The following is an 18,661-nucleotide window of genomic DNA, read 5'->3' on the forward strand; positions in this document are numbered from 1 at the left end:
TGAGCAAATACAAAGATCACTTTAATAAATGCTTCTTCCATTAAACAGACTAAGCTGATTTGGCCATGCTAATAAGCTTTGTGATAATATAGGGTGGTAGTGCAGTGGTTGTAATGATAGTACAATACAGATAATTTTCATTATATATTTACTTACTTGTTGTGAGACTGCATCTAGATCGAGGCTCTAGTGATGTTCCAACTAATTGAATTAAATGATTGAGTGAACAGTCATTTGCAGTCTGAATTGAACAGCTTAACCTGCACAGTATTTACAGAGTTTTTCAGTACCCGTAGTAATGCCAAAAATTCCCCTCCCACTGTTTCTCTATTTGCTCATTTATAGCCAACCAATACTCCACTCACCACTGCCTAGACTCTCTCATTAGTGTCTGGTAGATGAACATGTTCCTCTCATAGACAGTCACTAAGGTTCTGTCCGCACAGGAATGAATACCTAACAGAACTTTAGTAATGTAGGGGGGTAATTCTGATTTAACCTTAAGTTGGAGTGGCGTATGCTGGATGGTTTTGTCCCCCTTTTTATGAGGAATATTTTGCATTGCCTCTGGGAAAAAAAAGAACACTGATATATGAGCAGGACTGCTGTAAAAATGTCATTTTTCATTCAAAAATTATAATCGTGAATTTGTTGAATACAACTTTTAAGTCCTGAACCAGATGTGCTGTGGAACTTTCTGAACCCATCTTCTATTTAATGTGACTGAATAATCAGCCGAACTATGTTTCAAAACAACAGTGTCCTTTCCATATCAGGGAAGTGTTGTTTGTAGTTGACAACAATAACAATATTTTATATATTTACTTTAGTTTTTGGGTTTGCTACCTAAAGATTAGAAAGGTTAACCATATCTTCTATCAAAATCTACTACAAAGCTGGGATGCAGTTATGTTGCCAGTCAAAATGGGGTCCTTGGATGTGCATTTTGTTATACTGTCTGTATGATATTCCTGAAATATTTTCCATTCGATGATGAAAAATATGCTCAATGAACAGAGAAGTTTTTATTTATTTATTTTATTAATTCAAATGGCTTTTTGTAATTCACAGCAGAGATATTTTGCCATAGTGGCAGCTATTAAAAAATCAGAAATCTGTTTACATCATAAAAAAAGAATTCTTCCTTGACCAATTCCGGAAAGTTTTATGCTTTTTATTTATTTATTTTTAATTTGATATAAACTGGCAACCCTGCCTTTGAGCTTCATACTCGTGCTTTTCAAGCTCCACAAGAAGGTAAAAACCTTGCACGTGACTTTTTGTTTCATATATACATAGTTGTTTGTTTTGAACAATGTATGTGTTCAGTTACATTTCCATAACATGGCATTACTTTTATTAGAAGAAAGAAATAATCAAAATAAGAGATTAATATGGCTTAAATTGTTTATTACACTTTTACTACACCAAAGTTGCTCTCTTAAAGGCATTGACTTCTGATAGAACAATGGTGTAATTATTTATAAAGGCTTATGTGAGCATTTGGTGAAAAATTAATCAGTTTTGGTAATGAAGCATCTATGTTTCTTTGTTTGTGTGGGTTTTTTTGTTTTGTTTTTCCCTTCTCTTTCCAGGATTGGATCTTTAGGCAGCTGTGTGAGACCACCACACCTCTTCACACTCAACTCCTTCCTCTCATTGATGTTTACATTACTTCCATTCTTACGCCTGCCTCTAAGGCCCACCCAGAGGCTACCAACCAACCAATCACAGAACAGGAGATTCTTAATGTTTTTGAGGGCCGGAGATGGGTGGGTGAGCCATATTTTGTCTTAACAATGTATAATGTGTGTAACTTGTGTATGGATAATGGCTGTGTTTTTGTGCTATCGTGTACTATAATGTACCAAAACATTTCTACTGATAAATTTTAAATTCAAGTCCAAAAAGTAAACATACATTTAATAATTTAATAATACTGGATTAATGTCCTGAATATCATGATGGTACTGAAAAAGATTATCCTCTAATAAAAGGTTTTGGTCCATGGTTCTGACCACAGCAACCTTTATGTGCCGTTATACCAGTGTTGCTGCTGTATCGTGCTCATCACGAGTGTTGGGGTAGCTAGCAGATCAGCTCAGAGGGGGACATTTGCAGACTTAATATTTCAACATAAGTTGAACTGAATGCATCTTAAGTATGACCTGTTAATAATATTCTGATGTCGTTAAACAAATGGTGTGCCCAGTAACAAGGTCCGGGTGTTTAAGGCTGTAAACTGTGAGGACAGACACACAAGACACTTCTCTTAAAAAAAAAAACAAACAAAAAAAAAACCCACTTAATTCTAATACACAAATCTAACCTAACACGTAAACACACATGTATGCGCACATGCATTAGTGAAAATGGTTTTGACACAGAATGAATGGCGCCATAGTTTCAGCACCGTATGCAGTTCTTAGACAGTGTGCTGAACAAACCATCAACAACTAATTTAACCTTCATTTCGTGTAGAAGGGCTTTATTAAAATGCACCAGCTTTGACTAGAATCTGTAGGTACTGTACTTGCGTTTGTCGGCAGTCCGGTTGTCTTTTGAGTGGCATCTCAGGAGACCAATGTGGAGTGAAGAGCGTACTGGTGGATGCACATTGTTGAATTGCAGGGAAGTGTTTGATCAGCGTGGAGGAAGTTCTTTGGCATGGTCACGACTGGTGTTGTTACAGACTTGAATAAGGCTCAGAGAGAGAGAAAACGCACTTTTTGGTCTTGAAGGCTGAGATCCCTCTTGATTGTCAATGGATGATCAGCGCTCCTGAAGCTGTTGATTTGAAGAGAACTCTCTGAAGCTGTTGATTAACAAAAACAGCAAGTTTTCTTGGTGTCAGGGGGTTTTAACCCTTTCTACCTGGGTTGACCCCAAAGTGTTTGGTCAAATCAACATTGTTTTAGGGCAGGGTGTAAACCATATTTTCCACCTTTCCATATTAATAAAATAAATCAGTTCATTGTCTCTACGATCATGTGATTTCGCATCTTTTCATGGAGTGTGGATCAAGCTTTTTAGTCCCAGATGTTAACACATGCATGCAATTGCATGTAAATGCAATTGCTCTCATCTTTTAGAAAATCATTACTCAAACATACCAAACAAGACATATATTGGATGTTAATATACTGCGAATAATTAACCACAGTAATAATACTAATAATCAACCATAATAATGCCCTAACACTTGCCATATTGTTCATAGGACAGCTGAAATTAGGCAGGAGCAAACAGGTAGTAATTAACTGCGATTGTGGTCCATGGTTATATGGTTCCTGTGATCTTAGATTCACTAAGACAAAAATCTAAGCTGTGAACATGTTCAGTACTGATGCCCCATTTTCTTTCTCTCTCTCTCTCTCTCTCTCTCTCTCTCTCTCTCTCTCTCTCTCTCTCTCTCTCTCTCTCTCTCTCTCTCAGGGAGCTGCAGGAAAAGGACATGTTCAATATAGCATTACCACTCAGCTTCTGATTCTCTATTATATTCTGTCTTATGAAGAGGCTCTACTGGCCAACAGCAAAGCACTTGGTCTGTACATAGCAAAAATTTTTGCTCATTCTTTAAAAAAATATATATTTTACTGTTCTTTTGTTGCTTTGTGTATCAGGGCTCCAGACTAACTTTTTTAAGAACTGCCCCAAAACTTGGGTTCAGCCATCCCAAACTGAACATTGACCGTCCTAAGTATTACATTTCTTTTGTTCACAATACTGTTAGATATATTTCTCAGTTTAATTTTTTTGTCCTGCTAGAAATCAGCAATCAGCTGCATCAATCACCACTACTAAGTGGTGGTTGATGGAACAAAGCAGATCCATCAACCACCACTTAGTAGTCACATTTTTGTGGCAAGCTAAAAAAAAAAAACAAAACATGCCCAACCTTACTTTATATGACATTCATTCACTTTAAAATGTATATATTTTACTGTCATTGTGTAAATTTATACATTATCAACCCAAAAGCGTCCCAAAACAGGTTTTACATTGTACATCCTGTACCCTATTTCAGTTGTTTTTGGGATGAAGGGATGGCATTAGTCTGGAGCCTTGGTGTGAGTATTATCAAAGAAGGAATGATTTCTTAGCAGCATGGACTGTGAGATTTGTCAGGTTTTGAGGGTCATATGAAAGGATCAAACTACAAAGACATGTTTGAGCAAAACCAAATCAAGAGAGCTCAGGACCTCAGACAAAGGCTCTCTTTCCAACATGGCAATGACCCAAACCACAACCATAACAAAACATTGCTTTCAATAGCAGTTAGTTTAACTTCACATGTTCAGGTAGGTGCAGATTTTTGAAGTGTGTAATAACAGACAACAAGGGCACTGTGGTCTCTGCTTTCTGTTAAAATCTACAATGAATCAACTGCTAGTAAATAAGCAGCAGCATTTGTTTAAAATTTATAGGCAATATATTTCAGTCTCATCTTTTTTTTTTTTTAATAAATATAAATTTTCTTATTGGCTTTTCATGACTAACAAGGCTAAAACTGATATAAGCTGAGTGAGAATGACTGTCAGTTGGGAGCTTCTGCAAACTGTAGCTATGGATTGGTTTAGTTTGAACAAAATAGTTTGTTCACTATATCTAGCTAACTATAAAGGCTCAAATGTTCATACAGTGTGTGTTTAGGATTTGAAGGCTGTATGTACATATAGGGCTGCACAATTAATTGAATATTGATCGCGATTACGATTTTGACTGCCAACGATTAAATGAACATGATCGACTGTGATATTAACGTTCAAAGTTCGTCCTCCGCTAATAGAAAACTCTGCTGCAGATCAAATCAAGCGCTTCCTACACTTACAATCACCATAGAGCGGCGCAGGGATGACGTCATTTTGTAGTGCCAAAACCCCGAAACAGAGTTAGCATTTTAGCCCTCGAGCTGCCAGCTTCACTTCGAGCTCCAGTGCCTTGCACAAGGAGAAATCATGAGATTAACATGATGCTAAATGGCACTACAGAGGTTCTCAGGGACATTAAACGTCATCATGCCGAACGGGAAAAAACTTTGCAGATAAACTCAGGGCTCTACATTGCGACCATTTCACTCACATTTGTGACGGAAAAGTATCTTGTGTGACTATGAATAAATATTTATTCGCACCTGTACGAGTGACCTGTTCGGAGTTGTATAATACAATCGGGATTAAAAACTCCAAAATGCATCTACACCAAGCAACAGTTACTTTCACACTGCTTTTCATCACCAGTCAACCGAACAAGTGTGGAAATACTGCAAAGGAGCCATTATGATGGCAAATAACTGTGTACATCATCTGCTTCAACTTCCCGATCTTTTATTGATCCTGCAAAATGACCTGAACTTGCACCTGCTCGTGTAGAGACAGTGGCTTCGCGTGGAGTAAATTAATAATAATGCTAATGCTGCAAGGTGGGTTTAATTCAAACTTCTTTATTAAAAAAATTCCTCACCAATCATAATCAAGAGTAGATACTGTTCAGTCTGTAAATATAAAGTACGCTGCTGCTCTCCTTCAATAACTCTAATTCACTTAATTTAAACTCACGGTTCCCAGATATGACTAGAAAAGTCAACTCCAGTATCCATGTTTTGATTTGATCTCCCCAAAACACAATGTTATCAGCAGACATGGACACTGTACTGGGGGAACCAATCTAAAACTGATAAACAAACAAAGATAAAACTAATAAAATGTAAAGACAGAAAATGTGCTTAGTTATAAATAAATCATTTAATATAAAAATAGATAATAATAATTACATTAAATATCAATGAAATGAGAAATTAAATAAGGTTTAATTACTATGGGTTCAATTTAATATTAATTTGACATTAAGCTTAGTACGCCCTTTCCTTAGAAAGCTATTAGCCTTTTTCCTTATATGGATCATTTTTGTGTTAGTCTACTTTTAATTAGGACTCTCTCTTAGTTTTACGATATTTAAAAATAAATATTTTATGCTTGTTTATCAATTAACCAACATTATCTCATTGCTATTATTTTAACTCAATTAACAGTGACCATGAGCAGAGAGATTACATTAAACTGTTTATGACAGATCTCCTGATTAAAGTTTAAACAAAGCAAGATTGGTATCTGGATCGGCTGTAAAGATCCTGATCGGAGCATTAGTAATGAACACCATTAAACTAAAGTGCTTTGCATTCTGACAGGTAAATGAACTCCCCAATCACATCCTATATGAGATTATTCAGATATATGCACAGTATACACAGAGTGGTTCGAGAACTGACTCCAGCCCAGAACCATGACCATGAATGGAAAATGTCTAATAGTGTAGCTTTAAATATATTTAAGAGGAGCAGACTTCAAACACTGAACATTTATGTTTATTGTATTTGTTTACAAGGAGGAACAGGTTAACGGTTGTTGTTTTTTGTACGCAGTCTGTTTAATTAACTGTAAATTTTATTTATCAGAAGGTAAATTAATGTCATGGCTCACACTATATTCCTAAATTCTGTCATAATTGACCAGCTCAAGTTTTCTCATACCTACTTGTGTGTTATATTGTGGCATGAGAAAACTTAATAAATATGAAAGTGCAATAAAAATATGTTGTCACTAAAATCAATTAATAATTGTGATAAATAATCGAGATCTCAATATTGACCAAAATAATCAAGATTATCATTTTGGCCATATTCATGCAGCCCTATGTACATACCCCTGTTAAAAATGAAACCAAGATTAATTATTGGGGGTGGGGTCACTATTAAAAGTAACAGACGGTATCTGGTGTGGGGCAGCAGCACTGTACTAGATGCGTATAAAAGAATTTCCAAAACATGAGATATACCATGGAACACCGTGAAGGCCATCAACAAGTGAAGAAAATGCAGCACCACAGTGACATGAACAAGAACAGTCTCCAAAGTTTACAAAAGGACAAGACAGAAAATTACCAGGGAGGCTACCAAGACACCTACATTGATGCTTGAAAATTTGTGAACCCTTCAGAACTTTCTATATATCTGCATAAATAAGACCTAAAACATCATCAGATTTTCACACAAGTCCTAAAAGTAGCCAAGGAGAACTCAATTAAACAAATCAGACAAAAATATCTGGTCAATTACTTGAGGAATTATTGAGGAATATGTTCCAACATTACATATCTGTTAATAGCAAAAGTATGTGAAACTTTGTTTTCGGTATGTGTAACCTTTGCTTTGCTTTCGGTATTTCGGTATATTCCCTTGTGCAGCAATAACTGCAAATAAACATTTCCGGTAAGTGTTGATCAGTCCTGCACACTGGGTTTTTAACTGATTTTAGCCCATTTCTCAGTACAGAACATCTTCAACTCTGGGATGTTGGTGGGTTTCCTCACATGAACTGATTGCTTTAGTTCCTTCCACAACATTTCTGTTGGATTACGGTCAGGACTGTGACTTGGCCATTCCAAAACATTTATTCTTCTTTTAACCATTTTTTGGTAGAACAACTTGTGTGCTTAGGGTCGTTGTTTTGCTGCATGACAATTTCTCTTGAGATTCACACCACAATCAGGTGTCCTGACCTTTTCCTTTAGAATTATTATCATTCAGAATTCATTGTTCCATCAATGATGGCAAGACATCCTGGCCTAGATGAAGCCACCACCATATTTTACAGATAGGATAAGATTATTGTGCTAGAATGCAGTATATTCCTTTATATATTAGTGGAGGGCACTGTAAGTAAGCTAATATACAGGATGGGCACATGTCAAAAGCTCTACAAAATTCAAGTGGCACACCGCTTTCTATGGTTATCAAAATCTAAGGAGCTTCAATGGATGAGGTCAATCAGTACCAGCAATCAGAAAAAAGATACTAATTACTGTACCACAGAGCAAGTGAAAAATTTTCTGCATAGGTTGCTTTGATGGATAATTAACCAACCATGCTTTTCTTCTTCAGTCTTGATGCAGAAGAAGCCAAAGTCCTACTCTGCTACCCTGATGGACCAGATCCCTATCAAATACCTCATCTGTCAGGCTCAGGGCTTGCATCAAGAATTGGGGGGTAACATGAGCATTTACAGTTTCTACTTTTAAATAACTCACTCTTATTTAATTTAAAACAGATAGGGGATGATTATCATTGTTACCTTTACTTAACCATTTTCTTTCTCTCTTTATACCGTTCCTTTCTCAGGACTGCATTCTGCTCTGCTCCGTCTCTTAGCCACCAACTACCCTCATCTGTGCATGGTGGAAGACTGGATCTGTGAGGAGGAGGTGACTGGCACTGTTCCCCTCATGCGCAAGATGTTGCTCACCAGCCCATCATGCAAGTACTCACATGCCCAGTTGCACAAGGGTGAGCCATGCTTTCAGCTTCAACCTGGGAAATTTTCTATAATATGTTTGCAAAGAAAGCAGTCAGACAAGTCTGTTGCTTCAGATTTAGCTGATGTGAAGGCCTTTGGTGATTGTTTTGAAAAGGTAAAATTACCATCTGTGTGGAAGAATAACAGCAAGAGTTGATTTTATGCTTACCATGAATAACATGCCTCATTTAAGCCTACTTTGAAGGCAAAATAGTACCCAGAGATGTTCATTTCTAGGACTTAATATAATGTGAATAGAGACACTTCTATGTAACTGTTGCTGAAGTGAGCAAGTACATATTACAGTGTCTGATGTTAGAGTTAGGTGTTGCTGTCAATCTCTGACCTCTGGGCATCTATGAATCTTATTTTCTGAAATTATTATTTTCTGTTCAACCTTTTTGTAAACCACATATCTACATTATATGGTATGTGGACACCAGAACATTAAAGCTATTTTGGGCATTCCCCCAAAAACAAATTCTCACAAAGTTGGAAGCACACAATTGTCTAGAATGTCTTTGTATGCTGTAGCATTAAGATTTCCATTTACTGGAACTAAGGGACCAAAACCTGTTCCAGAATGACAGTACCCCTGTGCACAAAGTGAAGTCCATAAAGACATGATTTGCCAAATTTAGTGTGGAAGAACTGGAATGACCTGAACAGTACCCTGACCTCAATCCTTTTGAATACCTTTTGGATGAACTGGGATGCCAACTGGGATGCCAACTGCGAAACATGTCTTCTCATCCAACAACATTTGGTGACCTTAATAAAGCTATTATGGCTGAATGGGCACATATACCCACAGCCACTTTTCACAATCTAAAAGCCCTCCCTGAAGAGTGGGGACAAATGGGTGTGATGGCCAGGTGTCCACATACTTTTGGCCATATAATATATAGTGGACTCACCGTCCACTAGGAAAACCTGTACAACTGCACACTCATGCAGTTATCTAATCAGCCAACCATGTGACAGCAGCACAATGGAAAAAATCATGCAGATACCTTTCAAGAGCTTCAGGTAATGTTCACATCAAAGATCAGAAAGGTGAAAAAGTATGATCTCAGTGACTTTAACCATGGCATGGTTGTTGGTGCCAGATGGGCTTGTTTGAGTGTTTCAGAAATTGCTGATCATTTAGGAGTTTCTTACACAACAGTCTCTAGAATTTACAATTGATGTGAAGTAGGGGGTCAAGTTTGATTATCTCAGCTTGCTGAAACACACATCGTCTATTTCAGCTAAAAGCGCAAATTATTAAGATGGCCTATTATTAAGATGGCCCTTATAAATGCCCACAAGATTGCTATCGAACAAATCTTTTATCATGTATGCTTTTTTATATCACGATCATTGGACTATTTATTCATTACAAAGACCTGTCTGAATCTTGGTGAAACACTGGCCCTAGGGGATTTAATGCTGCCAGGCTATGACAATGGATATCGGGGCGAGGAGGTGGCGTTGCCACTGTTTTAAGAAACTCTTTTAAATGCAGGATGCTACCCACGGACATGTATTTCTAGTCTTGGGTTCTGTTTTCTGTGCACTCGTGCACAGACCTCCAAGATTTAATAGGGACTTCATCCAACGGTTTTCAGACTTTCTATCTGGACTGGTGTCTCATGGTGATCGACTCTTGATTCTTGGATATTTTAATATTCACGTTTGCCGTCCATCAAAACTGTTAAAATGCTGGTAAATTAACTTCTTTCCCTCACAGAGTCTTTAAATTTTGTGCAAAATGTCACTGGTTCTACTCACAATACGGACCATACATTAGATCTAGTACTTTCTTAGGGTATCTCTGTATCTAGTATATATGTCTTAGATGATGGCATTTCTGACCATTACTCTATATTGTTTGAATCTGTCTATCCTTATCCTCACCCTTCTCCTTCTCAGCCTGTACGTTTCTCCGTGTCTATTCATTCGTCTACTGCTATTCTTTTCTTAGAATTTTGTTTATAACATTTAATAAACTATGTCTTATTGTCTCAGACATTGATTCATTGGTTAAAGCTTTCAATAAATCTTGTACTGTCACTTTGATAATGTTGCTTTGCTTAAACCATAGAGAGTTAAGGGTGTCTCACAGCTTTGGTAAAATGACATCACCCACGCTCTCAGACAAGAGAGGTGGAAAGCGGAGCAAAAGTGGAAAAAGACAAGTTTCAGGTCTGTTGACATCTTAAAGGTGTGTTTAACGAACTATCTGAGAGCAGTAAAGGAAGCGAAAGCAAAGTTTTTCTCTAAAGTAATTGCTGATAATGCACATCGACCAAAAGTGTTGTTTAATACAATCACTTCTGTTTTAAACCCTAGGAGAGATGTGTTCTTGGACGCTACCCAAGAGACCTGTGAGGGATTTCTAAACTTTTTTTACTCAGCACAGCACAGTTGGCAGATGTTGTCTCCAAGATGTGTTCCAGTTATAAACTTGATATTCTTTCTACACATCTTTTCAAATACATTTTTACAACTGTTAGCTCGAGTGTGACATCTATAATTAAGACTCTTAGCGAATGGAGTTATGCTCCTTCCCTTTGGAACTCTCTTCCTCTCGAACTTAGGGAAGTTCAGACCTTTGGTATTTTTAAACCTTAACTTAATACTTACTTTTTTAAACTTGCATTTGACTGCTGATGTCTACTTTTATTATTATTATTGTTATTCTTATTAACGTTTATCATTTTTAATTCTTTTTGTGAAGCTGCTTTTAAAGGTGCTCTATAAAATAAAGTTTATTATTATTCCAAGCAGTTTTAAACATGCAATTCTACATACCTTGTTTAAAAAAAAAAAAAACTCTCTTGGATCCGAAAATGCACGATAATGAAAGGCCGATCTCTAAATTGCCTTTTATGTCCAAGATTCTGGAGAGTGTTGTCCATTTGTAGCTCTAAATGCACTTAACATTCTAGATACATTTCAGTAAGGCTTTAGACCTTTGCACAGCACCAAATCTGCATTGTTGAAGGTCAGTAATGATCATTTGATCTCCATGGATTCTGGATCACGTTGTTTAATTTTATTAGGTCTCGGTGCCGCATTCAATATGATCGACCATAACATTCTTCTCAATCATTTTGAGTGTTTGTTTGGCATCCAGCAAATGGCCCTTCAGTGGTTTGCCTTCTATGTGAAAGACAGGACATTCTCTGTTATCTTAGGGAATTTTTCTTTTATGGTGGCTTAGTTACCATGTGGTGTCCCTCAAGGGTCAATTTTAGTCTCATTTGCAATTGGTACAAAATTTAGGTTGCTGACTGGCCCAAACAAACATGAGCACATTACACCTGTGCTCGCTTCCCTTCACTGGTTACCAGTCAAGTTCCATGTTGATTTAAAAATTTTCCTTTTTGGTTTTTAAAGCTTTGCATGGACTTGCTCCGCAGTATATTTGTGGTGATCTCACCTCGTACACTGCTTCAAGACACCTTCGATCATCCAGTCAATTACTACTCTCAGTTCCTCATTCAAGTTTTAAGGCTAAAGGTGACTGGGCTTTCTACGTGGCTGCGCCTAGGCTTTGGAATAGTCTTCCGCCTTCTGTTTCTGTGTTTAAATCCTCTTTGATGACCTATTTGTATACTTTGTTTTAATTGAGGGGGGTAAATTTTTCATTGGTCCTTTTTGGTTTTTGTTTACTCTTTTAATTTGCCTTAATTCTGTTTTATATTTCTTATACAGCACTTTGGTTTCAACATCTGGACAGTTGAATATTATTCTTAAAAAAAAATCACCTGGTCTTTTTCCTGTTTCAGTGGCTCTATGCCACAGACCCACTGAAACTGGAAAAAGGCCAGATGATTTATTTATTTATTTTTTATAAATAATATTCAATACCCATGGTGGACACAGATTCCTGTTCTTGGCTGACGGGAGTTCAGTAGTCTTCCAATGTAGTCTTCTGCTGTTGCAGCCCATCCACCTCAAGGTTCGATGTTTTGTGCATTCTGAGATGCTTCTCTGCTCACCATGCTTATAAAGAGTGATCATTTTAGTTAAAATATCCTTCCTGGTAGCTTGAACCAATCTGGCCATTTTCCTCTGACCCATTTTTTCATCAAGGAATTTCCACCCACAGAACTTGCTCACTCAGTGTTTTTTTGTGTTCTGCACCTTTTTGTGTAAACTCTAGAGACTGTTGTGCGTGAAATTCCCAGGAGATGAACAGTTTGTAAAATACTCTGAAATACTTCTGATACCAACATCCATGCTACAATCTTACTCTCGAAGATCAAACCTTTTCTTCATTTTGATGTTTGATATGAACATTAATTGAAGCTCTTGACCTGTCCCTGCATGATTTTTTTTTTTTGCATTGTGCTACTGACACATGATTGGCTGTTTTAAATAACTGCATGAATGCCCAGGTGTTCCTAATAAAGTGGATGGTGAGTGTATATTCCAACACTGGAAGGATTTTTTTCTTCTTCAAAAACAGTGCAATTTGTCAGAATTTTCCAGACTTTATTCAAATTCAAATGCTAATTTGAAAATGCTAATTCAACCTTGCACTTGCAGTTCCTGTGTGCACATTTTAAAGACAAGTAAAATTCAGTTGCAAAACATATATTTACAGTTTGATTTTCATGAACACCACCGAACAATGGCTGCCAAAATATAAATGCAAATGCAGTATGCACTTGACATGTTATTTTCACTGTCTAAACTTGTATGACCCCACCTTATTGAAAAAAACAATAACAACGGGGGGCCTCCCTGTCACAGGGGGACATAGGGCCCTCACATACCATAGCCAGAGAAAAGCGGCAAACATATGTCTGTATGTATATGTAAGTGGTATTAGTGAGGCCAGCAGGGGGTGCTCACCCTGTGGCCTGTGTGGGGCCTAATCCCCTAGTATAGTCACAGGGACACTATACTGTAAAAACAGCACTGTTTTTCGCATGAGATGTTAAACCGAGGACCACTCTCTTTGGTTAATAAAAAACCCAAGGACATTTATCGTGAAAGAGTAGCGCTATAAGTGTGCGTGTAACTACAAACATGAGTGTCCTGGTGAAATTCTCCCACTGCCCCTTCTCTATTATGGCCCCCTAATAATCCCCATCTTTGAATTGGCTACATTACACTCTCCTCTCCACTAATAGCTGGTGTGTGGTGGGCGTTCTGGCGCACTATGGCTGCTGTCACTTCATCCAGGTGGGTGCTACACACTAGTGGTGGTTGAGGAGATTCCCCTCCCATACTATGTAAAGCGCTTTGAGTGTCTAGAAAAACTGTAACATCAACATTGTCTTGACATTATTCTAGACAAGTTTGAACTACTTCAGGTGAAAATGGGAGTGCTATTCCAAAGTATGTAAAAAAGGGCCACACTTCCTGCTGCCAGTTAGTGGCACTATGACCGTGCCCCACAAAAGTCCCATCCATGTGTTCAGCCCCCAATATCAAATATAAATCTACATTTTTACCTAAATCACAGTGCAAACCAAAGATATGAGCTCTTCCTATATCTCATTTTTATGCCATAAGTTTATCGTCTTGCCATGGCAACACCGTTCGATATATCAAAAATCTGTTCGCAAGTTAGCATCTTCAATGTCTTGGCATGATGTTGGCACATGTTTGGTGCCTGTTACATAAATCCCCTAGGAGGAGTATGTCAAAATCCAGAGCATGCATTTTTTCAAACAAACCAAAATGGCTGACTTCCTGTTGTCCGGAGCTAATATAAGCCAATGGAAAAAATGTCTGTAATGGTGAGCACTATGTCCCCACCAAAACTTGTGGTAATCAAAACTTCTGATTAACTCATTCAGAAATGTTAGGGGCAGCTATGGAGTCCACTGGCCACACCCAGGATAAATGATAAAAGAATTATAGAATATTGCCAATCTTTGAAGAATGTACCAAGTTTCAAGGGTTTTTGAGTATTCCAAAGGCATGAAATATTCATTTGCGAACTAGGGGGTGCTGTGGAGTTGATGAGGCATGTGTATGCCAAATTGCGAGAGCAAAACAAAAGATATTTTAAGACAAATGTATGTGTAAACTTTTATAAGTTTTCAGCCATCATAACCCCCTCAAAACACTGTGGGGAAATTTTTTAAATCCTGCATTCCATCCAAAATGGCAGACTTCCTGTTGGGTGGAGTCAGATAAAACCAAGTGAACTTTCATACATGAGGAGATCAGTAACCATACCAAATCTTGTGCAACTCTGAGCAACTTTATCCCAACCAGTTTGGAGGTACTGTAGAGCTCCCCGACCACACCCAAGCCTAAACACTGCTTATGTTTTTGATTTTACGCAGGTCTGATGTGTGTGCCATGTTTTGAGATTTCACGTAGGACAAATGCCTAAAAATGGGTGAATGTGTTAAAAATAATAATAATTAAAGCTGCAAGCATCGATGAATGGGCCCTTGCAACCCGATGCGGGTTGGGGCTGCTTTGACAGGGGAACGCCATTACAATTTTTATAACACTTTTTAGCAATTGTATATTGTTAGGAGTGTATCATGATGTAAAACATATAATTTCCTGTTGGTAGTAGGTGGCACTATGACTATAACTGAATAATGGCATGTAGATATCTTCAGGCCAGCACTCTTATCAAATATTATGGGATGTTTTGGGAAGATTAGTCATTGTATGATTGAGTTGTAACAAATACCTGTTTAATAGCAGTAATATCACGCTTTAGCACTTAGCTAAGTGTTGCTAGCATGTTTTAACATGTTTCTAGCATGTTGCTAGCATGTTTCAAATTTGCTGGCATATTTTTAATATGTTGTTAGGACTAAATCAGTGTAAAACATGTCACTTCCTGTTGCCAGCAGGTGCCGCTATGACGATAACTGAATATTGGCATTTAGATGTCCTCAGGCCCGGATTCGTATCAAATGTGTGAAGTTTGGTGCAGAATGGACATTGTATGTTTGCGTTATAACAACTTCCTGTTTTGTGGCATTAATAGCATGTTTTAGCACTTACCTAAGTGTTGCTAGTGTGGTGTAACATGTTTGTCGCATGTTGCTAGCATAGATACCACTTACTGGCATATTTTAATATGTTGATAGGAGTGCATCACAGTGTAAAACATGTCACTTCTTGTTGCCAGTAGGTGGCACTATGACTGTAACTGAATATTGAGCATGCAGATGACTTCAGGCCAAGTTACATATCAGACATGAAGTTTTGGGAAGATTAGGCAGTGTATGTCTGAGTTAGTGTAAAACATGTCACTTCCTGTTGCCAGCAGTAGGCGCTATGACTATAACTGAATATTGACATGTAGATGAGCTCAGGCAAGGATTCATATAAAACATGAAACTTACTGTTTCGTGGCGAAACATAAAAATTTGTGAGAGCGCCATGCCCACGCCGTGCAGCGAAAACTCAAAAACTTCACAGGCCAGGATTTGTATCAAATATGTGAAGTTCGGTAGAGATTGAAAATGAAAATTGTATGCTTATAAGTTTTATATACTTATAAGTTATAAGAACTGCCTAGCAGTTTCTGAAATTCTCAAACCAGCCTGTCTGGCACCACTAACCATGCTATAGTCAAAGTAGCATGGTTAGATAAATAGATCATATTTTCTTCATTCTGATGATTGATGTGAACATTAACTGATTCTGAAATTGTGCCGCTGTCACATGACTGGCAGATAATTGCATGAGTGTACAGGTGTTCTTAATGCAGTGGATGGACAACGTATTACTGACATGGTATAATATCTCACTGAAGATTTTATGCTGTCTTGCTGCATAAAATTAAAATGAAAAATATTTGTATTAATTTATTCATAATGTCTTAATGGGCCAAAGGAAAATTACTTACTGGTATATTTTTATTAGACTATATCATACATAGGGGGCACAGTGGTAAGCACATTAGCCTCACACCCCCAGGGTTGACGGTTCGATTCCTGCCTCTGCTCTGTGTGTGGAGGTTGCATGTTCTCCCTGTGCTTCGGGGTTTTCCTCAAGGTACTCCAGTTTCCTTCCCCAGTCCAAAGACACGTGCTGTAGGCTGATTGGCATCTCTAAATTGTCCGTAGTGTGTACGTGCGTGTGTGTGTGTGTGCAGTTGTGCCCTCCGATGTGTTGGCACCCTATCCAGAGTGTCCCCCTGGGCATAAGGCTCCAGGCTCCCCATAACCCTGTGTAGGATAAGCAGTACAGAAATGGATAGATCAATGGGTACATGAGGCTACTTGAGGTGTTGTGTTAATTGTGTTATGAAAGTTAACTGTGTTTTATTGAAGTTATTTATTATTAAAGTTATTGTTATACCCCTAGTTAAGTACTGGGAATGTAATTAGAATTTGATTAGTAAATGTGGTTTTTAATATCACAGGTGTAAGAAATACGTCTTTTTTTTTTTTTTTTTTTTTTTAACAGGGCTGAGGGTTTTTTTTTCAGGTCTTTCAACTCATTTTTCAGGTCTGAGAAATTTAGTCTTTTCTGGTTCCCTTCTTTTCATTCACAGAAGATGCTGTAAGAGAGTTGTTTTTTAGTAATTTGTGGATTTTCCCTAATAACTAAGCAAGCAGAATTTTGAGACCATATGTTTGTCTCTCATCCATATTTTACACAGTAATTGCAATATGACTATTTGATAATATCATGTAGCCTTAATACAGCTGGTATAGCAAAGGCATTATATTTTGATCTGTAGCATTAGGAAGTGTTTTGCAGATGAGTTGCATGTATGCATAGCAAATGCGATTGCAATACATCTTTGAATTAGCATTTTCCAGTTAGCATTTGATTAAAGTCTGGTACACCAGCTATTTATCTGTACTTTTTTCATGTTACTGTGAAGACTGTTGTTTTTTTTTGTTTGTTTTGTTTTGTTTTAGCCTTCCAGAATATAAGACTCAGTGGGCACATACTGCTGCAGATCCTGGAGTATTTGACATTACTGAGTGCAGGGGATCTGATCCCCTATGCGGAGGCCCTGACCACTAACATGGGCCTGCTGCTAGAGGACAACATATGCCGCAGAGTGCTGCAGACTGTTAACAAGCTCTGGATGGTACTCAATACAGTCATGCCTCGAAGGTGATTTGAGGGAATGAGTGTTTCTTGTGAATAAGTTTGTTTGGTTATTAATGCATAATGCATATCTGTATTGATAAAATATTCTATTTCACCTGTCCAAACTGCCAGTGGTGGTGTTTCAACACCTGGATACCTTTATGTGCAGTGGCAAGAAAAGGTATGTGAACCTTTTGGAATTTCATGGTTTTCTGAATAAATTTGTCATAAAATGTGATCTGATCTTCATCTAAGTCAAGGGTATTGACAAATATAATGTGCCTAAAATAATAATAACACAAAAATTTTCTGATCCCTCATGTCCCTTTATTGAACAGACTCATTCAACATTCAAAATGGTAGTGGAAAATGTAAGTGAACCCTTACAATTAATAACTGGTTTACCCCACCTTGGCAGCAATAACCTCAACCAGGCGCTTCTTGTAGCTGTGGATCAGACCTGCACATTGTTCAGGAGGAATTTTAGCCCATTCTTCCTGGCAGAACTGCTTTAGCTCTGTGATATTCTTTGGACGTCTCATGTGTATGGCTCTCTTCAAGTCATTCCATAGCATCTCTATTGGGTTGAGGTCTGGGCTCTGACTTGGCCACTCCAAAAGGTGGATTTTGTTTTTCTGAAGCCATTTTGTCGTGGACTTGCTCTGGTGTTTTGGGTCGTTGTCCTGTCGCATCACCCAATGTCTGCACAGTTTCAGCTGATGTACAGATATTCTCACATTATCCTGAAGAATTGTCTGATATACTTGGGAATTCATCTTCCCCTCAATGACTGCAAGCTGTGCAGGCTCTGATGCAGCAAAGCAGGCCCAAATCATGTTTCCTCCGCCATACTTTATGGTTGGGATGATGTTTTCATGATGATATGCCGTGCCCTTTCAACGCCAGATGTAGTGCTGTGTGGTTTTTCCAAATAGTTCAATTTTAGTTTCATCAGTCCAGAAAACATTTTGCCAGTACCGCTGTGGAGTGTCATTGTGCTCTTTTGCAAACTTCAGGCATGCGGCAATGTTCTTTTTAGTACGCAGTGGCTTCCTTCATGGTGTCCTGCCTTAGATACCCTGCTTGTTCAATGTTTTACGTATAGTAGACTCATGAACAGAGATGTTAGCCAGTTTCAATGATGCGTTCAAATCTTTGGCTGTCATTCGGGGTTGTTTCTTTACCTCTTTGATGAGTCTTCATTGTGCTCTTGGTGTCATTTTGCCTGACGAAATGGTCGTTCTCAATAAAGACATGAGGGATCAGAATTTTTTTTGTGT

General features: G+C 37.9%; 1 protein-coding gene across 6 annotated transcripts in view; it reads left to right on the top strand.

Annotated features, from left to right (window-relative positions):
* ints2 (integrator complex subunit 2) overlaps positions 1 to 18,661 on the top strand; it is a 96,631-nt gene that overhangs the window by 41,540 nt on the left and 36,430 nt on the right. For all 6 annotated transcript variants that reach the window (XM_017461912.3, XM_047153657.2, XM_017461911.3 and 3 more), the window contains 5 exons: positions 1,596 to 1,772; positions 3,436 to 3,544; positions 7,940 to 8,044; positions 8,177 to 8,341; positions 17,204 to 17,405. In XM_017461912.3, the coding sequence (XP_017317401.1) occupies positions 1,596 to 1,772; positions 3,436 to 3,544; positions 7,940 to 8,044; positions 8,177 to 8,341; positions 17,204 to 17,405 (758 nt within the window). The remainder of the gene's footprint in view (positions 1 to 1,595; positions 1,773 to 3,435; positions 3,545 to 7,939; positions 8,045 to 8,176; positions 8,342 to 17,203; positions 17,406 to 18,661) is intronic.

The sequence above is a fragment of the Ictalurus punctatus genome, chromosome 16 (genome assembly GCF_001660625.3).
Source record: "Ictalurus punctatus breed USDA103 chromosome 16, Coco_2.0, whole genome shotgun sequence".
NCBI classification, from domain to species: Eukaryota; Metazoa; Chordata; class Actinopteri; order Siluriformes; family Ictaluridae; genus Ictalurus; species Ictalurus punctatus.